General features: G+C 37.4%; 1 protein-coding gene across 1 annotated transcript in view; it reads left to right on the forward strand.

Annotated features, from left to right (window-relative positions):
* Positions 1-27,181, forward strand: part of USH2A (usherin) — a 372,550-nt gene that overhangs the window by 236,551 nt on the left and 108,818 nt on the right. Inside the window, exons 40-45 of the mRNA XM_058020039.1 lie at positions 5,407-6,035; positions 15,693-16,027; positions 19,083-19,205; positions 21,752-21,915; positions 23,887-24,096; positions 25,462-25,664. Of these exons, the coding sequence (XP_057876022.1) occupies positions 5,407-6,035; positions 15,693-16,027; positions 19,083-19,205; positions 21,752-21,915; positions 23,887-24,096; positions 25,462-25,664 (1,664 nt within the window). The remainder of the gene's footprint in view (positions 1-5,406; positions 6,036-15,692; positions 16,028-19,082; positions 19,206-21,751; positions 21,916-23,886; positions 24,097-25,461; positions 25,665-27,181) is intronic.

Raw genomic sequence — 27,181 nt, forward strand, 5'->3', positions numbered from 1 at the left:
GGTCTCTGGGATTTGCAAAGACATTGATTACAGTTACTTGAAGCAGCCCCAATGGCATCTCCTGGGTTCCTATGGTGTAGATTTAGGACTTGCAAAATTATATTGTCTGATACATTGTTCAGAGGGATATCTCCCAAATAAGAGAGGTGCTTTTTCTAGTGCTTGAGAAAATACACCATGGCTTTGACAAGTTCTAAGATAGCAAAATTTCTACTTTAAAGAAAAGCTTCCTGTTACTTGATTAGCTTTTGAACAGCCCAGAACCTGTCTGCAGCCCAGTGAGCTGCATACAGCAGAACATACCAGTCACCAGCACATTCTCTGGCGTGGCTACATTTTGATTCTGTGCATCAGTATACAGCTCCAGTATGGAGAGCTCTTACTAAAGCCCTTTTAAAAGTGTCTGGCTTGCACTGGCTGGAAAAGAAGATTTTGCAAGGTACCTAGGAGGTAGTCCAATTTTTTATTTTTATTTCTTACATAAATTACATCAAGTCCATCTCTCTTGTACAGAATGAAGTTATAGGCCAGCCCAATGTTCCTTCACAGTAAGTAAGGGCAAAAGCACACAGTAGTCACTGGAGATCATTATGTATTGAAGTTGCTGGAGATAAAAAAGCAATTAAAAATAAATTTTAAAAAAGAGCTCCTGCAATGTATCAGCTGAGCTACTTCTTGTCAAATCAGGAGCATTATTCCTGTCATAGAGAGTGCTATGGTGTTCTCATCTGGAATGTTTTGATTCCAGGATGAAAAGCCTTAGTCTGTGGGGATATCTCATCACAGATTAAACTTCCTCATGAGGGGAAGAGGAGGGTCAGGCACTGGTCTCTTCTCTGTGCTGACCAGTGGCAGGACCCAAGGGAATGGCCTGAAGTTGTGTCAGCGGAGGTTTACATTGGGTATTAGAAAAAAGTTCTTCTCTCAAAGGCTGGTTGGACGCAGGAACAGGCTTCACAGGGAAGTGCCCACAGCCCAAGCCTTAGTTCAAGAAGTGTTTGGACACCACTCTGAGGCACATGGTGTGACTCCTGGGAATATCCTGTGCAGAGTCAGGAGTTGTGGAGTTGTGCTTTGATGATCCTGATGGGTCCCTTCCAACTCTAGATATTCTATGATTCTTGATTCTCCTAAATCTTCCTGACATAGACAATGAAGAGAGACAGTGCAGAACAAGAGGATAAATAAAGCAGTTTGCCACCTTTGGAATCTCTTACTTTCTCTGCTAATGATATTTTTTGTCTGAGAAGACAGGTCTCCTACTTTAGTTATGTAAGTTAGGTCCATATAATTGAGGTATATAAACTAATCCATAAATAGTTGTTGTGAATGTGTTATATGAGCTCAAGAAAGAAAAATGGAAATTGAAACGAGAAGATAAAACCTGGTGAGGTGACAAAAGGAAGAGAAATCATGTGAAATACCTGACAAATAGCAAAAGGACAGAACAAATTAAGCTGATGTAGTAGTGGCACATATGATATATATGATCATATGATATATAGTGCAAACTGCCCATGCATAATCCTACAGATTAGGAATTAGAACTTTATTGACTGGTAGAACTGAAGTTCTGGAACCAATGTACATTTGGAGCAGTAGAGGGCAACAAGTCTTAATACTCTGAAGACAGCTCCTAATACATATTTGAAGGGGTTCATATGGATTGCATGTCATTGCATGAACAGCTTAATGACTTTTGAGCTCTGTGATCTCATGTGATAAAAGATTCCTGTGGTCCCTAATGCCCAGAGCTACACAATTTGGGTTTGCTGCTGGGTACAATCAGCGGTACATGAAAGACATGAGATTCTGTTAATACATATAATTTCATTGTCCCTGTTTCTAAAAAGAGTAAATGATTCAAGAGTAAAAGGCACAGAATTTTTATTCTGCTTAGTGAGAGGGTTTGCCAGCAAATCAGGTATTTCTCATTAGCTTTAAAGGGCATCAGTCCTGGTACATGTCTTAGTATATTAAATGTAAATGTAGATTCCTCCCAAAAAATACAACCATGAGAGTTATAACTCCTTGCTTTCCAAGTCTCACAGTAAGTAAACAAATGTATTGTTTTAGTCAGGGAATTTAAAAATATTAATGACAGTTTTGTGCCTTTATTTTAAATCAGGTCTGAACTTTTGAAGCAGATGAGCGAAGTAGTCTTCCATAAAAGATAATTTCATTTGCCAAAATGAAACTACCTTCTAGTATTAATACTATAATGAAATGGTTTGAAATATGAACTAAGAATCTTAAGTACAAAGATGCCCACTGTTCCATCCTCAGTAGTTACTTCTATAAACAATTACATCCATGTAAAAAGCTTTATGATTTTATTTTCATCATTGACTGAGCTGTGTAGCTGTCATACTTTGCAGTCTTCCCTCCAGTGACAACCACACTGACAACATGTTATACTCCACATTGATTTTACAGTTAAGGAGCTGATTGTGATATATAGGGATTTTAAGAATTCAGCTGAGAGGATGACTTTTGCCTTTTATCATTCCATTAAAATTTTATAACCATCTTTTTCATGTCATTTCATCCATGAATTCTTACTTTAGAAAGTGATAGCTACTGCTGTGAGCATAACTTTTTTCTTGTTCAGAGCTTTTTATTGTATTAGCAAACTATCCCAATTATAGTTAATACTCATGTTTTACATAATTGTGGTGACCCTTTCAACCAAGCAGTATCGTGCTAGTTGATTTGTACATAGAATTAGATGATTCTGCTTGCCATTTAAAGAGAAGCTGCACTGAATGAGAGTTGGGGACCAGGATTTAATGCTTTCCCATCCAGTGGGGCCAATTAAGCATCTCTCAAACGTCTTGTTTGAACTCAGAAAGTCTTAAAAGTCTCTCTTTTAAAAGGGCAGTAGGGAATGTGTGAGTAGGTATGCTAGCTACCAAAATACGCTTTTTTGAGGGGAAGGGGAGGGACCAGGGGGACCCAAAGCTGAAGTTTGACAGCTCCTCCTGTACATTACAGATTGTCCTTAAGGAATAAGTCTGAACTCGGGGGGCGTTGAAGCTCAGGTTCAACTAATTACCATGAATGTTTCACCTGTAATGCCTGCAACTTATTCCGTAGGAGTATAAAGGCTTGGCTGTTCCCTTACAGCAACTGCTTGAATACTGGGGGGCTTTTCTGTTGCGGTTTTTTTCTCCCTCCTGCAGATGCTCGCAGTGCAATAGCTTATGAGCTATAATTAGATGAAATGCAAATTTGTAGTTCAGTGGTAAATATTGTATTTCTGCTCCTTTCCCCCACTAAACTAGAATTTGCAGCAACTGATTTTCAAGGTCTTTAATTCCAAAGCAAATTCTCCTCCTTCCCTTCCATCCCAGAAAAAAAATTTGGTTTACAGAATATAAATCTAATTCAGATTTACACCTCCACCTCTCCATCTTTCAGTGAGGTCTAAATAATGGACTAAATTTTGTTCCAACTTACGACCTAATTGATTTTACCCAGGAGTACATGCAAATAGAATTTAATTACTCTTTACAACAGATCATCTTTTGTACTTGCAAATTCAGAGATCTAAATTAATCCTAGTGTGCACAAGCATTAAATACAGAACTCCATCCTTATTATCACTGTGAGTAGAGCAGGATATGTGATACAGCTGAGCTTTATGGAGTTGCTTTGTGATGCATCATATAATGAAAGACAAAACAGTGTTACTTTTCAAATTTAAAAGCAAAAAAAAAACAACAGATAATCTTGCTGTCCCAATTTTACAGCAGTGTTTTCACAGACATGACTGGAATAATCCTGATGTACCTCTCTTTGTATGTGAGAGGAGAACAGGGACTTTTGACTGCTTCAGCTGTTACTCTAAAATATAGAAGAATCAACTCATTGTGCTGGATTTATTTGATTCCTCCTTCGCCCCCCCCCCCCCCCCTTAAAATTTATCAGGAATTATTTAACTTCTGGTGAAGTAAGTTATTCTTCCTATAATGTTCCTTCCGGTTCGGACACCAGGAATTAAATAATAGTGTTGTTGACTACAACAGAATTCAGCATATGCTATGGCACCTCCCCTGAAGTTTTGGCACACCCACAATCACTGATGAATTTTAAATTTTTGAACACCTACATTTCCAAATGTAGGTCCCTTCCTTTCCCTCTCTCCCTTCAAATCCCCGAATCTAAAGCTATTTTAAACAATTACTAAATCCAAGTATATCTTTTTTTAAGATTTCAATAAAATGTAATGTTCACAGAAAAATCTCATAAATGTCAAAATTGCTGTGGGCAGAATAGGGGAGAATATAGTATTTTCTTGATCTGCTGTAGCAATTTATATATTTCAGGATGTGGTTTATAAGAATGCTAAATGTTCTGGAATTACAGCTGTTACTGATCAGTGATTGAGCCAGATTTGTGTTATTGCACCATGTTCATGCTTGTACCTAGAGAGCAGTAAAGCCTCAATATAATAAAAAGCACCTGCATTTTAAATGAAATTTCAATTGAAAAACTTAACAGCCCTTCAAATTGCAGAATTTAACGCAGCCCAGTAAAGCTTAAATAACACTTTGCCTCCACAGGCTGAGGGTTTTGCATTCAAGGTGACTTGATTGTGTCGCATGGTGAAATTATTTACAATTAAGGAATTTCTCTGGAGGGCTGCAGAGTATTTGCTGTTCCACAACACCTATGCAGGCATATGGTCGGTCTTTTTCAGTATTCATGGAAGCTCCTGAACCTTTATGATAATTGAATCAGTTAGAGTGCTGAGTGGAGCAAGCATAAAACCTGTTAACCTAAAGGTCAGATCTGTGCATTGTTTATTTATCAGTAGGTGAAAGAGCTAAATCGGCAGCTTCTGTCACAGTCGAAGTAAAAAATCACCTATAATATTAACAGGGAGTAGATAAATTGCAAAAAATGGATTAGAATTATAAACAGAATGAAGTAAAATATTGAATATATAATGAGAGATGCAGTAGAGACTTACTGAGCTGTAAAATACACAGCATTGTTATGCCTGTGCTGTTGGTTGCAATTAGTATCTAGCGCTCTAGAAAAACATCCCCAAAAGCTAGAACTGCAGGTCTACAGTTATACTGAGCCACACACTTTCTCCTCATGCAAACAGCATTGATAGGGCATTTCTGAGACACAGGAGGAAAAAGGATGCAGAAGAGGAGGGAGGAGGGTTGGGACAAGGAAAGGTGAGCAGCTTGCCTTTGAGGAGAGAGCCATATTCATCCCCTGAATATCTGGGCCTACATTTTCCAAAGAAACAGGCTGTTTAGTAGACCTGAGCTCCTTTTCAGATTTTTGAGCCTCATTTGGTGAGTACAACTTGGTGATACTGATTTCAAAAATCACAAATTGTTAGTAATTTCTCTTTCCTTTTTTTAATTTCATTTTATTTTATTACAGAGCCTGGACCTTTAGATCCACCACTTCTGTTGGATGTTACAACAAGGGCAGCAAGCATCACCTGGCAGCATCCTTTAAAGCCAAATGGCATTATCACACATTATAATATTTACCAAAATGGCCAACTGCATGCTACAGTGCCAGGAACTACATCTAACTGCACTGTAGAAGACTTGCATCCTTACACTGCCTATGTGTTTCAGGTAGAAGGATGCACTTCTAAAGGATGTTCTCTTTCACCCACAACCCCAGAAATACAAACTCTTCCAGATGCCCCTGAGGATATTCCTGCTCCAGAACTCTATTCTGATACCCCAACTTCTGTGGTCATATCCTGGCAACCCCCTGCTCACCCAAATGGTTTGGTGGAAAACCTTACAATAGAGAGGAGGGTGAAAGGAACAGAACAAATCTCAACTGTGGTGCATCTCCCCTTCGGTCAGTCCATGAGCTACATTGACCAGAGCACTGCTTTGAGCCCTTGGCAGAAATTTGAATACAGAGTTCTGATGAGCACCCTGCACGGCAGCACCAACAGCAGTGCCTGGGCAGAAGTTACCACCAGACCTTCCAGACCTGCAGGTGTTCAGCCTCCTGATGCAGAAGCATTGGGACCCTATTCAGTCAAGGTAGGAATAATTCTCATTGCCTCATGGCTTTAAGGTGTTTTTCTTGTAACAACTGTGTATTTAAGAGAGACATCTACTGGCTGAGCCAACAGACTTCATTGCTGCAGGGTAGTTGAATAATTAGTGTCTGTGCTTTGGCTCAAAAGCATTAGACTCTTTTACCATTTTTTTTTTTTTTACACCAGCCTCTGGCATTGTATTCCAGTTCATTTTCTTCCTTACACACCTGATATATTTTCAATAATAAACTTAAAAGATTAATTCTAACTCCCTAATCAGATCAGAAAATTGCCTACTACCTTCTCCAAAATTTCAAGACTTCATTAAAATTCTAAGTAAAAAAGATTTTTTTTCTGTAATTAAGTCTTAAGTCTGTACAATTATCAGATTTTTTTAAATGGCTAATGAAGAAAAAATAGCATTTTTGTTCTCCTGATTTACAGAAGACGAGTCTTACAGGACTACATAGGAAGTTTTCAATTATTCACATCGTTCTGTTGGGAATGAACTCTAGAGGACAGGATAACTACCATTGTTTTGGCTTGCATACAAACTTCATTCAAGGGAAATTAGTGTAACCAAACAAGAGGGATTTTTGTAGCTTAGAAGCCTCTTTTGTGTAAATACACACATGCTTCCATGGATTCAGTCTTGTACTAATGCCAAAAGTATTGGTACAGTAGCTTGCTCACCAGAGCACAAAACAAAGGACATTTGCATAAGATTGAAGTTCATCTGTTAGATTTATTATTTTTTGGTATACATTGTATTTTCAAAAGGTAAACAGAGTGTTGTTACCAATGCAATCTGAATAATCTGAGGGTATGAATTTCAGCAGTAAACAAGTGCTGATATTTTTTCTTTGTTCACACATAATTTTAAACTATAAAAAAATGCTATTAGGCAAAAAAAATCCTGAGCTTATGAAATTATGTTTTAATGTCTAAGGAATTGCATGTTACCTCCATGGTAATTGCAAATCAGTTCAATATGAGTACAATGGTTACTGTAAGAATTAATAACGATCGACCACTAGTAATGAATTGCCAGAGTGCTATTGAAGATTTGGGCAATCTACTTCCAGGACTCTGCCCTCTGTACTTCTGTAGATATATCTTAATATTCCCCACAATTTATAGTAAAGCATTTTTCATGGATTTGCCAGAAGCTGCAATGCTGAGTAAATAGTAGCTCTAGTTCAATTGCATGCTTTCCCACATGTCCACGTTTCACTGAGGGAACTTTTTCACCTTGGCTTCAACTCTGAACACAAAGACTCACTGCAACCTTTGAAGTTCCAGTTAACGTGGTAAGAACATAATAATTTTATATCTTACCCCTATTTTTTTCTTCTTCATGTGCATTCAACACTCAGTCCTTGTTTTAAAAGCATGTGGGTTATCAGCGATTGTGTCATGCTTTACTGGATGTCTTTTCCCAAGATCAGACGTGTGTGTATTGTATTTTTCTTAACTCCAAGATTAAGTAATCTACAAATACTGAAAGTTATTTGGGTCATTTATTTCTTCTGAAATCTGAATTAAGGCAATGCAGTTTTCCATCTATAGTAATTAAATTTCAATACAGCACTGTTTTTTAAATTTGTTTTCCCTTTCTTACTGAAGAGTTCAGATGCTTATTTTACTTCTTTTTTCCCAGCCTGCAATGTATATTCAAAATTCTTTAAATGCCTTTAATGTCCAAACTGTATGAACTCCTCTATGAATGGAGGTCAAATTTAGTGTCACTGCTGCTCGTGTAGACTCGGACTTGTGTTTTCCACCTGGAGATAAATATTTTTCAGATCTGTTAAGACCAATTTTTGTCAAAGACACTGAAGCCTGGATGTTTTTATTTCCACTAATTGTTTTTACTGTCAATTTTCATTAATTTTAAATATTTAAGTTAAAATGTTCAAAATAGTTTAAGGTGGCAGCATTGCATTGAGAAAAGTGACTTACATATATGTCTCTCCAAATATATTCACTCCTGAGTATCTCTTCTACTAAATTGTCTCTGTTACTGTTACAGAACATTGGTTCTTTGCTGATATCAACATAAATTATTGTATTTATCAAGTATTTTAATTTACTTAAAGTTTTTCCATTTTATATTCATCATAAGTGATAGAAGGTCAGGAAAACTTGGTACAATTCCTGTGCAGAGAGTATCCCATGGCTGAGATATTACTTCAGTTCTGATTTCTAAGATTCTAAGACTTCTTAAAAATCTTAAAATTTTTCTCACTTGTCCAGGTCAGCAAGACATTTTTTAATTTTTCAGCATTTACTATTCTAACAATAAATTATTTCTTCTCTCTTTAAAAAATTGAAACAAAGCTGTAGTTGCAGAAGAGCTCATTGCACTTCATCACCGACGAGATAATAGACAAGACTTGCTGCACCCAGCAGTTTTCTCGCCTTCTGCTTGTTTGCAGATGGGAGCACCAGAGGAAGCAACTGGGATTTCATCTTGCTTGTCGGTCTTCTTACAGATCTGTCAAATGGATTAGTTTGCTAGAGGTGGTGTTGTTTCCTTCCCTGCATTTTTATGGCAAATTCATGTCAGAGTAGGAGGGCTCGGAGAGCACTCAGGGCTTCACTGTGTCCCTGAGGCGGTCTTGTGTGAATGCTGTGTACTGGGAGAGGACAAGAAGAACAAGGGAGCGCCTGCTCACAAAATGTTCGGGGATTTTGCCCAAATTCTCTAGAACTAGGGTGGAGATCTGTAAACCCGCTGTGTCACTTCATCCCAGAAATTGCAAGTTGTACGGACAGAAAACTCTGCAGTATTCTGCAAAGATTGCCTCTTAATCGTTGAAATGTTTTCCTGTGTGGAAATAGGAAGGATTTCACATGGAACTGCTTTACACTGGTGCCCATAAGAGTCCTAAAAAGGCTTACTTTCCCTCTTGAGTAGCTCAAGCCCAGCACACCTGTAGTGCATATGTCACCTATGTAGTGTTCAGATGAAATTTGTGGAGTCCTTGATGCTGTACAGTGCTCTTACCTCAGTGTCTGCAGTGGCAGCTCTTAAGCACAGGGTGGAAAACAAAGTATCTCTTTGGGAAGGAGATTTTAATTACCTATCACCCTAGAGAGAGCTGTCCTCCCAGGTTAGAGCAGGAGGTATTGGAAGGGCACTGTGGGAAAGATTAGCAAGAGGTGCCTTTACCAAGCCACTGTAGCAAATCAATAGAGGCTTTCAGCTGTCAGTGCAACCAATCCCTAAACCATGAGTGCAAATATTTATTTCTACTGAAAACAGAGAGAATTTACAAAAAAAGAGAAACATATTTCCATTCCTTTATTTTGGTCATTGAATCAATAAAAACTATTTGAGGATGTGAAGAATTCAAAGTGCTCCAGGATAGTACTCGCTGAGTATACAGCTTATTTTCATAGACAAAAGCTTTCACCCTGCAAGGAGGAGAGTATCAGCATGGCAGGTCACTCTCAGGATAAACAGTTCTGATATGTGTGTCCTCCTTTAACATTCCATTTTAATCAGAATGGACCAATATCTCTCCATAACATTTAACTTGCTTTCCTTTGAGCAACAGAAAGCGTAAGGCTGTCGATAATTTTTAAAGTACCCATTTCTGTGACACCTGCATGATATTTTTTAATATTTGCTGAATTGATAATGTTAATGGTAGCGGAGTATAATGCGCAATAAACTGCTTTTGTGGCTGATTAAATGCCAAAGTGAAGTGGAGGCATTCAGCAACTGCAAAAGCCATTTATTTAGTGTATGCCAATGCCATGAACATTATTCCTGTTACACAAGATTTGCTATACCCTAATGCAGAGAAGTAGAAAAGAAATTGTTTCCTTTTCTTGTGAGGGTTACAATTGCTGTGCTGCCTCAATCTCACACTTCACACTGATATGACATTCGGGAATGTAGCTAGGTTGAGTGCCTTGAGAAAGAGGCTGGTTTACACAGTGAATAATTATTTGATGGAGTTCTTTGTGTAGGAAAGGCATTATGTGGCTGGATACACTGAACTAAATTAACTGTATTATGCAAACCTTGCAACTTTGGCCTTATAACTTTTGGTAGGAGGAATTCCCTTTTGCTGGGAATTCCTGCTGGGGTTCTTCCTTGAGGATTCTGGCCTGGAAAGGGCAGCTGCAATCTTAATTATTGGCTTCACCAGAGACTTGCTGCCTCATATTGCCTGTATTGCTTCCCCTCACTGACGACTGCCGCCAGCTGAACCACTGACAGATAAAAACTGCAGCCATTTCCTGTCATCCTTCATGTAACTTTTTTCTCAAGGTAGAAGTTGGCATGAATTGTGCATAATCCTGATGTTTCTCTCCAGTGGAAACTTTTTTTTTCTTTTCGGTGTTTGTAAAGAGTTTATGAGAGAATGATCTCCTCCTGGTTGGATGGAATAAATACCTCATTGACATATAGTTCTGGTGCCGTGCTATTCCTTCATGATAACATCATTTAAAGAAACTTCCTGCAAGTTGATTAGATAGAAAATGAGAAAAATAAAAAATTATTATTACTTCTCTCTTATATATGTTATATATGTTATATATGTTGCCTGTGAGGAATGAAGGGCTGTGGTGATTCTGTGGCACCTAATTGCTATTCTAATTTCTTTTTTTTTTGTTTGTTTTGCATATTGATTCAGTAATGTCATTGATTTTCCATAGATTGATTATTTTTCTGAAGTATTTCCTCATGAGTTCTCTGACTGAGGAAGGGTTTTAGGTTTTTTAATTCACTTGTCATTCATGTTTGTTCTTACCCAGAGAGATGAATTTCTTACTTTGCTGTTCACCTGCTATTCTGTTCTTTGTATAAAAGAACTTGAAGCAGAGAAAGCTGCTATTCCACCCTCCAGACTGAACAATGTCATTAGTTTGCTGTCACAGTATCTTCAAGAGTTGCCATCTGTACTCTTTCAATACAGTAGATTATCATTTATTGCAACAGTGATAAACTTTTCTGGTAGATATTTCTCAAATTTCACTACTAAATTGGATATGCAAGTGAGCAAACACAAACAAACAAGTCTCTGTTTTTATGGTTGTCTTCTGTTCTTCATTAGCCCAGAAGCTGGATAGTGGACTGCTAAATGCCTGTTCTGTAAATAGGCTGGGATTAAAATGCACAGGAGAAAGATTTCAGCTGCAAGAAACAGATATCACTGACACATTTAAAGCAACATACCCTGTAGTTACAGTTTGAGTATCATGCATGACAAAGAAGGTATTTTCTTTATCCACTTTCCATTTCCCACAGAATTAGTTACAGGCACATGTTCTGGAGCTAGTGTTTTTTGTCTCACACATTAATGTTTGCTGTCCTGAGAGTTGATTCTGATTACAGAATGTTGGATGCAATGCTAATTACTCCAAGGTCACTGAAGTCAGTGCTAACAGTGAGGTGATCCTTCAGTGTTCCTCCTCTGCAGGTCACTGTGTGGCAGAGAATGAGGCTGTGAAGACCATTCCTCTGTTCCCAGTTAAAACTCCCTTGTACTATTTCATTCTCCAAACACTTCAGTCTGCAGTTACCCCAGAATATAATTTTGAGAGTAGAAACAACCCTCATTCCTAAGATGTGTCTGCTGAAGGGAGATGTAGCACGCCCAGGTAACAGCTTCATGCTGGGAAAGGAAAAAAAGGGCTTGGACTTTGTTCCCCACTCTTCCAATTGTGTGCAGGTATGCCTGGTGCATCAGGGAGGTTGTTTAGGAGCAATCAATCCCTGAGTGAAGATTGCCTTGTAATGCTGCTAAGGTCAGGGAGACCTTGGTTCATTTGACACATAAGTGCTGCTTGAGTGACTTAGGATATTCCAACACCCATAGGAACAACTTTAACTTGCACACTAGAGGTTTTCCACATGTTATGACTGTGATTTCTTGCACAGCTTGCTCATTTGGTATGGATGATACAGTGGGGTTTCATCAGCATCATCCCTCTGCCTTTGATAAAGTTGAAACTCTCTAGTGTTGGTGTTTAGGATCATAAATGTTCTTTTGTTTTTCCCACTACTCAAGCAAAGTCCTAGGAGTTTTTGTAGTAGCAGTCTGTTACTGAAATCTTGGTCATGCTGTTCTTCTCCTTGCTGCAGCTGGGTGTAACTCATTTGCAAAGTTTATGAGCAGAAATATCAGTGCCCTTTCTCAGAATTTGCATTTCCAGTATGATCCTGGCCCTTGATTGAAGCCGCAGTAATTTCTGTTAAGACAGATAAGCATTTTGGAAGAAATTCTTCTCCCAACTATTCTAGGGGAGCTGGGAGATTGTCAGAGGACTAGTCCAGTGGCTGGAATGCAGAATTAGGGTAACAGGTCTTTGTTTGGAGTTTTGCTTCTTTCTGATACATGATTTAGTCTGGGATTAAGTCTTTCTATCTCTAAGACTGGAATAATAATATTTGCAATTTGAGACTTAGAATGTGCTTTGAGACCAACAGTGAAAAGCTCTCAGTAGTGTATTTATTACATTCTGTTTGTAGAGGTTACAAGCAGTATCTAGGAGAAATGAGAATAAAATGAAGCCAAACACACTGATTTAAAAGCAAACTGTTGAAGCCAGGCCTGAACAGTAAAATAGCTTACATGTGCCAATGCCTCTCCTCAGATAGCTCAGAATTAAGTTGCAGGGTTCCAACTGCTGTCAAAAAAGGAAAAAAATCCAAGGTTATAACTGTTTAATGGGGGGGAAATGGCTAATTTCTGTCTCTTTAAATTTTGTGGTGGAGAAAATAAGGTCCTTTGATCTTTAAATGAAAGCTTCCAGAGTCATTACATTGAATCAGTTAATCTCTCCCAGTAGTTACCTTATTCTCTCTTCCTCATGGGCATCCTCTTTCATGGTCTCAGTGCTGAGCTTCAAATCAATGAACAAACTGTTACTGCTTCCAACACAGCCTGTCTAGTGAGCTTTCCTGCTTTCATGCATTGCCAAGCTCTTACCTCAAACCTTGGCACGTCCAAGAGGAGAAGAGGTCCAGTAGTGCCACGTGTGTGTTAACCAGGCTGGCTCCATCATCCTCATTTATGGGTCAAGCAGTCCCTTGCCTCTTGAAAAGAGATGTTTGTGCAGGATTGCATGTCCTGACATTCCCAGGTGACACAGGTGATTCTAAGCAGCTCAAGCGACACAGAAGGGTTAGGGACTATCCTTGGTCATCCCACTACTTAGTTAAAAAAAATATTAACCAGAGCAACAACAGATCTTCATATCTTTGTGTGAGATATCCATACCCAGAGAATAATAAATTGCATTGTGTGTGCTGCTGGCTGAATATACTCTTTGTTCAGAATGGTTTTTATTTCTCTCTGGGGGAAAAAAAAAATTAAAATTTAAAGAAATTTCCCACTGTAAGTACCACAAAGCATATCTATTACTTACAGTATGAGCTGCTGTACCTGGTAGAGCACAACAAATACTGTGAAGTAGCACCTGGGAGTTTTTAAAGGTGTTACCAGCTAGTGCACACAGTGGGTGAAAGTCAGGAGCAGAGGTTATGGAGCAACCTCTTCTTCTGTCATTAATCTGGTCCTTTATGTGAAGGGGTTACATGGTATGGTGAATCTTGCACAAGTTGTGGTAGAGTCATTTTTTAGGTTTGGACATGAAAGTTTCTGACTGTGTATCACTTATTTTTCTTTGCATTTACTTCCCTTGTTTTGACTTGTGTCCCTTGCCTCTTGCACCATTACCCAGTTATTGTGGGAAGAGAGGGCTCTCATCCCAATTATTGTGGGATCAGAGGCTGAAAAGGCCTTGACCCTTTGTAAATGCTGCTCAGAAAAAACAAAAATATTCCTGTTTTACCAATACTGTTTTCAGCACAAATCTGAAACAGCCCCATACTAAACCCATTCTACTATGAGTTAACTCTTCCCAGCCAAAACCAGCACGTCCTTCTACTTGAAAACTTTTTCTGTTTTCTGTGCTAATTATCCATTCTTCTTTTTCCTAAGCTTAACACTAGATCACATGAAATACTTCAAAAAGAGAGTTCTGCTCAATGTCTGTGAGAATGGTGCAGAGTCAATTCCTACCTTGTGTGAAATTTTGCACTGCTTTGTCAGTGGTATTTTCTTTATTTGTTCGAACATGATTTGGGGCCAGAAGCAACAGAAATCTGAATACAGCATTTGATAATTAGCCAGAGCTAAGCCTTTCCTATGTGGCCACCAATAATCTTGGTTTTGCTGTCTTTACTCAAGATCACCCTGTTTCTAATTCTCTGTTTAATAGTATTCCAGAATCTGTTATCAAAATCCTTCAGCTTTCTCCAGCACTTTGCTGCCAGCTTTCTTACAAGTCTGATGGCCTAAGAGGTTCTTCTGTACCTAAAATATAACATTTTGTAATCCCATTTTTAAAAAAAATCATTTTATAAATCAAGCTTCTCTGTTTCCATGGCCCTGTGTAATTGTGCATATACATTTTTAAAGATGGTTGTTTTGAAGACTAAGAGAATTAAGGAAAAAGTTCAAATTAACTGAAATTAAAGTATTGTGGTATTATTATTTAAAACTTCAGTTTTTTCTTTATTTTACCTAGGTTTTAGATATATACCTAGGTTTTAGGCATATCTAGATTTTTTTCCATTTCTGTGTTCTTTTCTATGTTGTATTCATTCCTAATTATCTCATGCCTGGGAGGAAAAGAGACAGCAATTGTTATAGATGAGTGGGTAAATGGCAAGGAAAACAGTCCCAGAGCAAAGCAAAGCTCGTGTGCTTCCTGCACTGGGATTTCTAGGGAAATGAGTATTGATAGATGCTCTTACACTACCTTTATGAAACTTTGAGATTCCTAATACATGTTAGGTTACACGTCCTTGTTGTGCCAGTCTGAAGGCCCCTCTATTGTGGTACCATGGCAAAAAGTCTTAAAAAATAATTTAGAACATTCATGCACTTTATAGTGCAATTGTTCGTGTGTGATTTTTCAGTGGAGCTGGTAAGAATAAATATATATATGTGTTATCTACCCCCTGCCTCAAAAACATCCTCAAAACTTAAAAAATCTCACCTAACCTCTGTTCAGTAGGAACAAAACCACAATAAGAGTAGCAGTATGTGTGTGTGTGTATATATAGGCATGTGTGTATTTAAATAAAAAAAAAAAAAAATGAATTCTGTATGTAACTTCCAATCTTTTTGCAATCAGATTTTATTAGTATAATTTTATAGCTTTTAAAATGGAGTATTGTCCCTGTTCTTTGTCTGATACTTACAAATTACAGTGTAATTTGTTAATTAAAAAAAAAAAAAAAGATTTGTTTTTACTCTGCCATTGGTGGTCAAGCATGCCAGGTAATGCACCCTAAGAAAATAAGTGACAGTGATACTTACGATAAGTACTTTACTTCTGCTAATGCATCTGAACATCTCATGGAATTCTGAGTGATGTGGACTATTCACATTTTATTGTAAAGCAAAATAATAGATTTTTTTGATGGTTACAACTGTACTGTGTACCTCACTAAAATTAAAGATTAGATTTCTAATTGATTTCCCTTTAAAAATAGAAGTCTGTTTTGATTGAAAAGAACATCTTCAGATCCCGCTTGTGTCCATCTGTAGCATGCTGTGCCTGTATTTCTGCAATGTGACTGTAAGAAATCTGTTATTTTAGGGGTTTTTTTCCCCTCCTTTTCCAGGTTTCCTGGAAGCCTCCTCTGATTCCGAACGGAGAGATCCTGAACTACGAGATCCGCATGCCTGACCCGCGCATCGTCATCGCGGGGAACCCTTCGTCGCGGCTGAGCCACTTGGTCACCAACCTGGTCCCCTACACCAACTACTCGGTCACGGTGATAGCCTGCACTGCAGGGGATGGCTTCCTGGGGGGCTGCACTGAGAGTCTGCCCACGAGAGTCACCACACCCCCGACAATTCCTCAGAGTGTCAGCCCCTTGTCTGTGACTCCCATCAGCGAATCCTTCATTGCCATCTCTTGGCAGCCACCGCTAAGGCCCAATGGTCCCCATCTGAGGTAAGCTGAGACTGAGACAGCAGTTTGCTTCTCCTTACCTCAATCTGACTCAGAAAATTCTGTGATGCAGACTTCATCATGAGATCTCTTAATTTTGGATTTCTTGAAATTCCACTTTAGGGCTCAGAGAAGAGTCAGGATTATTCAGGGCAAATGCATTGTCTGTGCTGGCAGGCTCTGGGTCTCAGATCAGTGCTGTCTGAAAAACCAGAAGGAGCAAGCACAGGATATTTGCAAAGTCATAAGTGATTTGGGCTGCAGCATTTGGCCACTTTTTGGTGATGAGTTCAGGCAACAACTTCCACCAATAAAATGACAAGAAGAGGTTTTTTTAAACATGACTAATTACACATCCAGTATTCTCAATATTCTGGGTTATTCCACATGAAGAGAAAGTGACCATTTGGAAGGATGATGACATGAAATAATCTTCAAAAATTAAGTGATGAATAAATTTTAAATAAGACAGTGCATGAGAAAAATGGAAGCTGAAGGGCTAGAAGTGTGAGGGCGTAGCCAAAAAGGGAAATGCAAGGAAGTACAGCAAGGATGTCTGCTGCGTACAGCAGACTGAGTTTCACCACAAGAGCCAAAGAAAGGAATCTCCTCTGAGATTTGTCTGGAATGATGGGATGGGAATCTTGACTTGAATGTTGAATACCGAGTGTGTGTGTGTGTGTAGATATACATTAAAGAAATATGCATTTGAGTGCATAAAGGTTTATAAAGACAAATATATTTTTATATATACTCAATAAAAAATGTCAAATCTTTCATTCTAGTGCTTTAACGTATCGTGAAACATTGTGCATGGAATTACAGCTCTGTAGTCCATATGTTCTGGTTAGTAGCTCTCTTCTAGGTGCACTGATGGGTTCAATAATTATCATGTAATGCCGTTTCAGTTGCGGATGTTATTACAGCACAGTAGCTTGACTTTTTCTTCAGGCTTAATTAGGGCACACTACAACTGAATGAAAGGATTATTGCTCTACAGTAAAATTTGAAGATTCAGAAAAGCAGTGTCTGTTATTCTGGGGTTAACAACATGACCATTTTACCATAGATTATTGAAGTAATTCAGCACGACCTACATCTGCAGATTTCATTTCTTTCATGGTGTGCCATGCTGCCCTCAACAAGAACAACCACTGAAGCAGCTGCTCTGTACAGCATGATGGAACAAGAAGTCTGCAGCAAGCAGAGCAGCAGCAGCAGCTGCCAGTGGGGGTGATTTACACATGATCACCACTCAGTGTTCAAAAAGATTTGATGTTTTTCAAGACTCGTCTATGAAATATATTGGACAGAATATGCCAGGATGGTTTCCTATAAAGCTGTAATGATCTGTCTTTGTGTTGACACTGATGAACCACTCATGTGAGAGCTGTTCTTGTTATAAAGTCATCTGATTTTTTTTGACAGAGTTGGAGTTTAATTAGTTTTTGCTATTTAATTTCTGAAGTTATAATCTGAATTTCTGCAGTAATTCAGTTTGGCATCACTAAGTGGCACAATGCTTGCTTGTACCTGTTGAGGATTATTCCCTAAACTCGAGGGCAAAAGTTGTTGGAAGTCATGCATGTACTCCCTAGCTGCTATGGAGCACAGGAAGGGTCAGATCTCTCATAAGAGCATCTCAGTTGATTTCTGGTTTTGAAGCAACATTAAATCACTCTATGCAGTACCTGTTAAATCTGGGATGGTATTGTCTAACATGTCCTTATCAGACTGGAGATGATCTTAACTTAAAGAAGTGTCAAATTACACACAAAACCATTGGTCAGCATGATAATTACAACTGGGAGGTGACCCACGCCAAGGTATTCTGCGGAACAATTAAACATGGAAACATTTTCACAAATGTGCATTTAAAATGAGAGTATTTAAAATCTGCCTAAGGGCCAACCTACTTCTGTCTAGAATTTAGCAGTAAGTGCCATTCCAGAATGAGAGGCAGGGACAAGATGAAATAGAGCAGCTCAGCACATAAGAGAATCAAGTTATGTATTTAAGGGAATATGTATGCATATGACCCTAACTTGCTGGGCTATCAAACTGAAACAATTATTGAAAGAATAAATTAAACAGTCCTGTGGAATGTAATAAAGAGTAATAATCCTAAAGATTTTGAACAAATATATCTAATTTTGTTTCCTTTAGAGTGTAGTTTCCTTTGTAATCCCTAGAATGATTAGGAAATGCAAACTATAATATTATCCCCTTTAGTTTGTGACACTAAGTGATCTAATTTTTGTTAAATTCCATAAAGGTTTTGTATAAAAGATGATGGAGGGTGTGTGATGCAGCCTGGGTGGAAAGCATGTTTTCCAAATCAGGCAGTCTCATGGCTGACCTGATGAAAGATGGGCTTTGGCTGACCTGCTGTTTGGAACAGAGACAGGAATACTGCTTCAGATACCAATTAAAACCAGGATGAAATAATTTGGTCTTTCAAGCTCACATCATGAATTTCTACCCAAACACAAAGGTGCCTTGCTAAGGTGTACAGATGGCTGGAACAGTTAACTCATTCTGTGCCTGTTTTCTCCTGTAATTTACACTGTGGTTATTTGCAAACACATTAAGTACAAAGGCACACTTAAGCTATTACTAATAGTGAAATAACAATGGCAGTGCTCTTTGTGTCAGTGCATTTGCAAGAAAGAGGCATAATCATTTAATGTTCTGGAGCAACCTGGGCTTATCACACAAGTCTGCATAAGACGCTGTTATGGGCTATTTGGACTTGCTCTTGATAGTGTTTTCAGAAAGTTTGAAATCCATAAATCATTGAATAAACTAGTTGTGTTTTTTTCAAGTGGAAATGCTTGATTTTCTATTTTCAAATTAGTTTCTTTTTTTTTTTTTTTAGTAATTGAATATTTTAAAGCACAAAACATTAAAAAGAATGTTTATCTCAGGAAGTTTACAGCTGTAAAAACAAAATAATGTGTGGCTTTAAAAAAAAACTGGTTGGGTTCTTTTTTTTTTTTTTTTTGTGTAATAACATTAGTTGAGATAATCCTGGTGTTCTGCTTGTCTTTTGTGTTAGATATGAGCTCCTGAGACGTAAAATCCAGCAACCACTTGCATCAAATCCCCCTGAAGATTTAAATCTGTGGCACAATATTTACTCAGGAACTCAGTGGTTTTATGAAGATAAGGGTCTTAGCAGGTGAGATTACAAAAACTATAAAAACAAATGCTGGCATTTTGTATAGTGTATGTTTAATAGTTCAAAGTATTTCTTGTGTCTTTATGTAGTGAACATATTAATTATGTAATGAAATATTTTTTGTCATCATCTTTGGTGTTAATCATTCTAATATGCAGGGATTTATTATTAATGTGTCATTCTTGACTCATGCATTGTTTTGCTTTTAAAACCAAATGAAAATAAAAGTCGCATGAAATTTTAGCATTGATATGCTCGTGCAATCAAACCACTTATATTTATGTGTACAGATGCTGTAGATTTGTGTGTTGTTGAAATTATAGCACAGGCAGAATGCATGTTTGAGGGAAACACCTGAAAATTGTTTTCAGCAATGCTTTTTCACCTGATTTTGTTGTGTTAGCTTCATCACCATTAAATGCAGGGTATTTAGAAAGGAGAAATAGAGTGTGTGCTCTGTTCCTCAGTATGTAACAGACCTGCTGGGTGGGGTAGAGCAAGACATTTACTCTTGATTGACCTTAATTTCTACATCTTGAAGTCAAGGCTATTTCTCCTTAAGACAAAACATAGAAATGAAGAAATTGTAATGGAAGATTCAACATGGATTCTGCATCGGGTTTTTCTAAGTAAAGTCTCAGGAAAACCCTCTTGGATGGTTTCAGGGTGTGTGTGTTCTGTGTGCTGGTATGAGTACTCTGTGTCAATCACTGACCCTCAAATATCTGTTCTTTCCTTCTTCTTCTGTAAAAATTGAGTGAGCATCCCTCCTGAGCACAATGGGAAACAGGAGAACGTGACCTCTGCTCCTGTTCAGAGACACACCGAAGCAAACTGAGGGCTGCTGTCTCTGGCTTGCTTCTGCCTGCCTGCTGAAAGCCACTGCTCTTTTCCATCTGTTGCAATAACTGCTTGTGGAGCTGTTCTTGTACCACTCCTGCCCAAGTGTCCATTTCTTTCTCTCCGCCATGCTTGGAAGTCTGCATAGAGTCATTCTTGGTTTTAGCTCTGCACATTTTAGTGCAGCAGCATATTTTTGTCTATGTAGCAGTTATGGAGCAATTCAGAGGTGGCAATGCATTCAGAAAGAGCCTCAGTGACCAATTGTTAGGCACCATGACATTTTGGGTTGAATGAGCTGTGACCAAAAATGTGTGCCTAACCCTTGGACACACCTGAACACTTCTCCTGGGGAAGGTTCTGCAACTTGCAGCTATGTTTTTGCAGTTAACAGCTCAGGAGTTTGTGGCTGGAGAGAAGATGCTCAAACACTCAAGCCTTTTTTTTCCCAAAAGAAAATTAATATATCAGTATTTATTTTAATTTGTAATACTTAAAACATGTTTCAGAATTACTGATATTGTCAGATGGTTTCTTCATTTCTAATAGGCTACAACAGACTCATTTGATTTTCATTGTTGAAAATATGGATCAAAAAAATGAATCACAAATTCTCATCAGTAAATTCCAAGAATAGAGTACTTTCTTTTTTCTTTTATTATATGTGTACTACAATGTCCAAGAAAAAATTAAATGTGTGCAAGTGACAGAAGAAGCAGAGAGAGAAATAAGATATGTTTTGAATATTTTCCCCTTTTGTCAATGCTTAGAGTTAGACTTGGAGTGAGTGAGTTCCCATTAAGTTGCTTTATTCTCAGTGGGACTGCTAAAGCTTAGCTCTTTTAAAAATCAGGGTGTTATAGTAAACCATCTAAAATAAATGCAAAAAGTAAAGTAAATATACAATGTGAGTGAGTAATTTTTGTACTAAAATCTCTAAATATTAGGCATTTATTGCATGCTTCTTTATTGTATCTGTAGAGATTTATCCCACTGCAGCTTCAGTGAAAATTTGAGCAAGAAGATCCTGAGTTTCTGTCTTTGTGCAGTTTTGTGGGAGGCTTTTTATGAGGAAATTAAATTTGAGATAATGAAATCCCACTTAAAGTACATTAGTATGACTTTTGCTATAGGGAAGAAATGATGATGTGAGAGTCACTTGGTTTACCAAATACACATGTAATTTTTAATAAATCTGTGTAATTGGAATATGCACAGTTCTGAGGAAAATTACTTTATTAAATGAGTTTAAACTCCTAGGTGCCTTTTTTGGGATGTTTTTGTAGCGGAAGAGTCCTGACTCTGTGGTGAATCCCTTTTACAAATGAGACTATGCAAGTTAAAATCAGTGGGTTTCCCAAAAGAGGAAAAAAGCCTCATTTGATTAAATTCTGATCCAAATTTTGGCAGGTTGCCACTGCTGTAATTACATATTGAATTGAGCCATAATCTCTCAACACCTCAGAAGCTAAAACTATGAAGAAGTGAAATACTGTGTTTTATTTTTGTTACCATGTTAATCATGCTGAATAATTTCCACAAAATACATGCCTCTTATGAAGTCTTCATTGGTGCATCCCATACAGATGAATTTTTGTGCAGGGGGAGAAGAAATAGCAAAACTTTGGCACAGGCAGAAGGTTTACAGCAAATATTTTCTATGTCTGCATTTTTCATTCCATTTAATTATTTTTAAAATGTCTTAGGTACACAACATATGAGTACAAGCTCATAGTGCACAACGAGGTAGGATATACATCAAGTGAAGAAGTGATAGCTACTACATTAGCAGGATTACCAGAGAAGGGAAGTGTCCTCGTTGCGCGTGCTGTTAATCACACTGCCGTGGAAGTGGAATGGTCAAAACCAAGTAAGTGTGCTTAGTATTTATTCCAGTAACTAGATGTTAACCTGCCATCACTTACCATGGCCTGCCTTGCTCTCTGAGGAAACACAGTCCTTGCCTTGATTTATAATATACCTAAATGTCCTTGAAAGGAGAGGAAAGAAACAGGAAAAATTATGTGCACATTGTGCTCTTTCTCAGTCATGTTTGTATTTATTAGATGCTCTTTCTGCAGAGTGAGAATAGTGAAAATGAAGAAATAGTTAATGCAGACTCGTGAGACATGTCTAAAGCAGTACTACACAAAATCCTGCTGTCTTTGTGGCCTATTTCATCCCTTTGTATAAAAATTTACATCTACATTCCTTCACGATGAGAAGATTCCCTTTCTCTTTCTTTATGCTGTGCTCCTTAAAATGAATTTAGCCTATTTCTCTAGTTGGTTTGTTAATACAGTAGAGGGGAATTTCTTCATGACTTAAATGCAAATGATATTGTAAGGACTGGGTGCTGAATTGCGACAAATGTAGTCTCTTTATTTTATAATTGCATGCCTGAAGTGAGCATGCTTATAAAAACTGACAAATGTAATAGATCTGAAGCAGCTCACTGAGGTTTCATTACCTTGGTAATGTAAACCCCTGACCTTCTAGATGTAGGTAATGCAATCTGGTTTTATTTTCATTCATATCTTAGAAATTTCCTCCATATATGTTTGTGAATGTAGAAGTTAAACACCAAGACAAGGCCATTCATTATTTGAAAACCTTATCATATTTTATTACTTCTTATGTTGCAAATAAGCACATTAACTATTTTGTTTGTCAGTGTTTCATTCTTTTTTTATAAAACTAGTTTTTAAATTACTTTTGTGTTTTCTTTGGGAACTTGGGAGCCATCAACATAAGTTGCCTTGCTGTCTTTCCCTACTGAAAGTTTCTGACTTCTAAGGATTTAGGCCTTGTATCAGTACCACTTAAAATACTGTATCATTCTTGATTAAGAGTTTCGATGACAAACCCATATATTATTAAGTCTGAAAAAATGCTTTTGGCTTTTATCAGTGCTCTGCCTCGGTGAGCTGAGTCCTGTTCAGTTGCATGGTGTGTCATTTCAAGATTTTTGTGTTAGTGCGTACAGTTTTCATTGTAATTATACTTTTCATCTCAATGCCTAGTGGAAAAGAAGTTGCATTTAGTCAGACCTGAGCTTAAACTGACAAAGGACAGATAAGATAACAGATGACATCTGAGTCACTAAAATGGAGAAGACTTGCCTGGAATTTGTTCTTATCCATCAGCTCAGACCAGTGAATATCATTCCCTGTGTAGCCTGAAAACTGTGCTGTTTTTTCTGTCTTTCTCTGGGGAAGTTAGTGCTGGGTAAAATATATTTTACAAAGAAATGTGAGGATCTGAGGTTTTTGCCCTGTGTTTTTAATGCTTCAGAGTGTATTACAGTTTTAAATATAGATTATGTGCTCATTCTTGTCCTGAAACAATAACACATAGCTTCTCACTGTACTGTGAATGGCCAAAATGCCATCTGGGTAAAGCTGAATGACAGTGCAATTTATGGCATAGGCCCAGGTCCTTTATCCATGGCAAGAGGAATAACACAGGAGTGGAGTGGGCTCTGGGAAGTGTAGTTTGAAGGGAAGGAGCAAAAAGGCCTGCACCCCACTCCTTGCAGTGGGTTTTGCCTATTAATTTTTTTATTCCATTGACTACATGGGGATGTCTAGAGAAAGAAAGCTTTCTCCAGTGTTGGATAGGATGATGAACCATTAATGATTTTGACAAATTAGGGAGAGCAGTCTGTGTCACTCTTTAAATGGGTGAGATTGGAGACGCTTGATGCAGTATTTTCTTTTTTATAAATAAGAGGTTCTGCATAAAAATTGGTTTACTCTTCACAATGAATGTTGTTGATAAGAAACTTGCTGACTGAAAATTTTCCAGTTGATGTCCCGATGTTTTTCCTTTCTTTTCCTAGCACTGCAGGATTTACAAGGAGATGTTGTTTACTACACCCTCTTCTTGAATTCTACTGATGAGAGAAGATCTCTGAGGGTCCAGGCTGATGTGAACTCTGTAGTCATAGATGATTTGCAGCCCAACACGGAGTACCAGATATTTTCTCAAGTTTTCAACGGAGTCCACAGCATCAACAGTGAAGTTGTGCATGTGACTACCTCAGATGGAGGTTGGTTAGCAGTGAATGCAGCTTGACTTAAAATCTGAGAATGAAATTGATTGATTTTTGTTAGGGTTGAGATCAGTCATCCTTCCATTATAAAATTTCCGGTATAAAAGGAAAAAGGTCTAAAACGTTAAAATGCTTAAGTGCTGGTTGTCATCATGTGGTAGATCAATAAACAGCCCCACTGAGACAGAAGCAAAAGCTCTAATAGCAGATATTAACCCAGTTTGTTCTCATCTTCTCCTGCATATTCCTGTCTGTGTGCACTAAGTTTGGAACTGAGTTCATATCAATAAATGGTGGAATTTAGAAACAATTAAAGGGTTTTTTAAAAGATTTGCTCTGTGAAGGGACATGCTTTTGACATGACAGATGTACATAAGGCCTTTCCTGAGTCACTAGAAACTCTAGGTGCAAGTTCAGCCTCTAAGAAAATTCTTTTATGAGTCATTTCTATGTCAGTGGGCAAGTGCAAAGCTGGGGGTGGAGGTTGAGGATAAAATAATAATAAAAAAAAATTATGCATCTGAAATGTGTTTAGAATGGTCTTTCTAATCTTTTTGCTTTATAAAGTCTCATTATAAACATTATAATATCATTACCTCAGAAGCAAGTGTTCCAGGTCATTAGCAAAGCACTTTAAGGGAGGATTCCATTTCCTTTCTCATGCCAAAGGTCAGCACCTTTTGTTTATAAAATAGAATTGATGGTAAGGGCAATTTTTCAACTGGTAAAGATTGTTTCTTATGATAAAAATTGTCCTTTGCATAGTTATTTCTGACATGCTTAGATAATTATGTAAGTTAACACTAAGGAAGGTGTTGGTTTTTTTCTTTTTTTTTTTTTTTAATAAGTGTTAGACTTCATCATTACCTAGAGTAATCAACATTTGAAACCATTTACATAATGGCAATATTGCATATTGCTTCATCTAGAAGGCTGATATTGTCACGTCCCATCAGACATAAGGTATTTTGGTCTCAGGTTTTGCTTTAAAAGCAAAATGCTCTATTCTTCTTTTTTTTTCTTCTTTTTTGAAGAATTAAGATTGAGGAGACATAAAAATAATATTTGCACGTTGACAGTGCAGATGCGTGAGTAATTTATCACCATATCTCACTGGCCACATACTACTGATGATTGACACTGTGCCGCCGGTATAAAGCATTTTACCATCAGCTCTCATGATTTCTAACTGAGAGTATAATAAGCCAATTTACAGAAGACTACAGACTGTGATAACTTCATCAGAGGAAAGCAGATAAGCAGTGAACCCTTTGCTAAACCTAAATACTAATCTGCATTTGGTTAAACAAGTGCTTTTGCAGAGACAGCTGGAGTTTATTCAGTTTCTTCCTTTATTTCTAGAGCCTGAGGGCATGTTCCCTCCAGAGGTTGTCATCATCAACAGTACAGCTGTACGTGTCATCTGGACATCGCCTTCAAACCCGAACGGTGTTGTCACAGGCTACTCTGTCTATGTAAATAACCAGCAGTACAAGACTGGAATGAGCGAGCCAGGATCCTTTCTTCTGGCAGATTTGTCTCCCTTCACCGTGTATGATATTCAGGTTAGAATGTGTTTTCTAGGTTGTGTGACATACTTTAATTTTACTCATTTAATTCTACTTGGATTTCCAAGAAAAATATTGTTCTGTAAATTTCTTTATACACGTGGACACGTGTTTGCACTGATGCTTGCGTGCATATCCATACAAGGAATATATTTATTTTTAGCATATTTTGGTTTGTGTACACTTTTCATCACAAATTTCCATTATCTCCTTTTTCAAAGTGTCAAAACTCCATTTACTTTCCCTTAAACACTCTGTGCTTCAGCATTAGCAAAGCTCCAACATATATTACCAAGAGGCAAAGATTCTACTCCTACTCATTAAAAGAAAATTGCAATTATTTAAGAAACATCAGGCATGCATGATATAACTTTACAGTGAAATAATGATGTTGCATTTGACACCCCATTATCAATTTTTTTTTCCTTATCGTTTTGAGGAGGCAGCAGAGCTGATCTCTGAAATCATCACAGTACTTTTTATGGTCCTAATATGTGCAACATTTTTTCTTTGCTTTTCCCTTTCTCTCTCTTTGCCTTACTAGTCACATATCTAGTGAAAGGCAAAATACTGTGGGCAGAAACATAATAATAAAAATAATAAAAAAATAAATCTTCCTGTCCCGACTTTGTAATAATCTCTTCAAGAAATGGATTTTGACACTTAATTGTAACTATTCCTGTCTATTTAATGAAGGTTTGGTTTACATTATTATATATGGGATAAACTTAGTAGTACTATGTGTACTTAATTCTGAAAATTTGCAGCCAGTTACTCCATGCCATAAATAAACATCACAGTAACAGGCATACTGTAACAGATTTCCATGTTCCAGCCCCTCTGAAGCAGCAAACCTCCATCCATGAATACACATATGACTTTCTGAATGCCACTTGGAAGCACATTTGTCTTTTCTCAATAACAATGCAAATTCAGTGTACTGCCTCACTTATAGACCCTCTATATTAATTTACCATGGCCACCTTCTGTTGCTTGAGATGTTAATTATTTTTTTCTGCTGTGCTAGTATTTATATCTGCATCAATGTGATTGGTAAAACCAAAATAAGATGCCTTTACTTTTTTTTTTCCTTTTGATTCTTTTTCTTCTTTTCCTGCAAACAATATTATCTTAGATGCATGTGCATCTCACTGGTAATCTTACTGCATTATTTTTCATTTTCATGCTTTTTTTATTTGAAGTAAGTTCCCTGTTGACAATACAGAAACAATGTTATGATCCTTCAATACCTATTTCACTTTTCTTAGTTTAATCCCAAGAACTGAAGGAATATAAATTTATTTCTGTGACATGTTTTCATAAAAAATTGTATAATGTCTATTTGCATTTCTTACTTTTAATTTACAAAATAGACATGAAGGAATAGAACACACTAAGGAAAAAGATTTTTATTTTTATATCAGAATATATAGTAGGAATAGAAAGATTACTGAAGGCCTCAAATGAAAGCACATTTTTTTCAGTATTGCATACTGGGGTCTACATGGACATGC

This window comes from Melospiza georgiana, chromosome 3 (assembly GCF_028018845.1).
Source record: "Melospiza georgiana isolate bMelGeo1 chromosome 3, bMelGeo1.pri, whole genome shotgun sequence".
In the NCBI taxonomy this organism is placed as follows: Eukaryota; Metazoa; Chordata; class Aves; order Passeriformes; family Passerellidae; genus Melospiza; species Melospiza georgiana.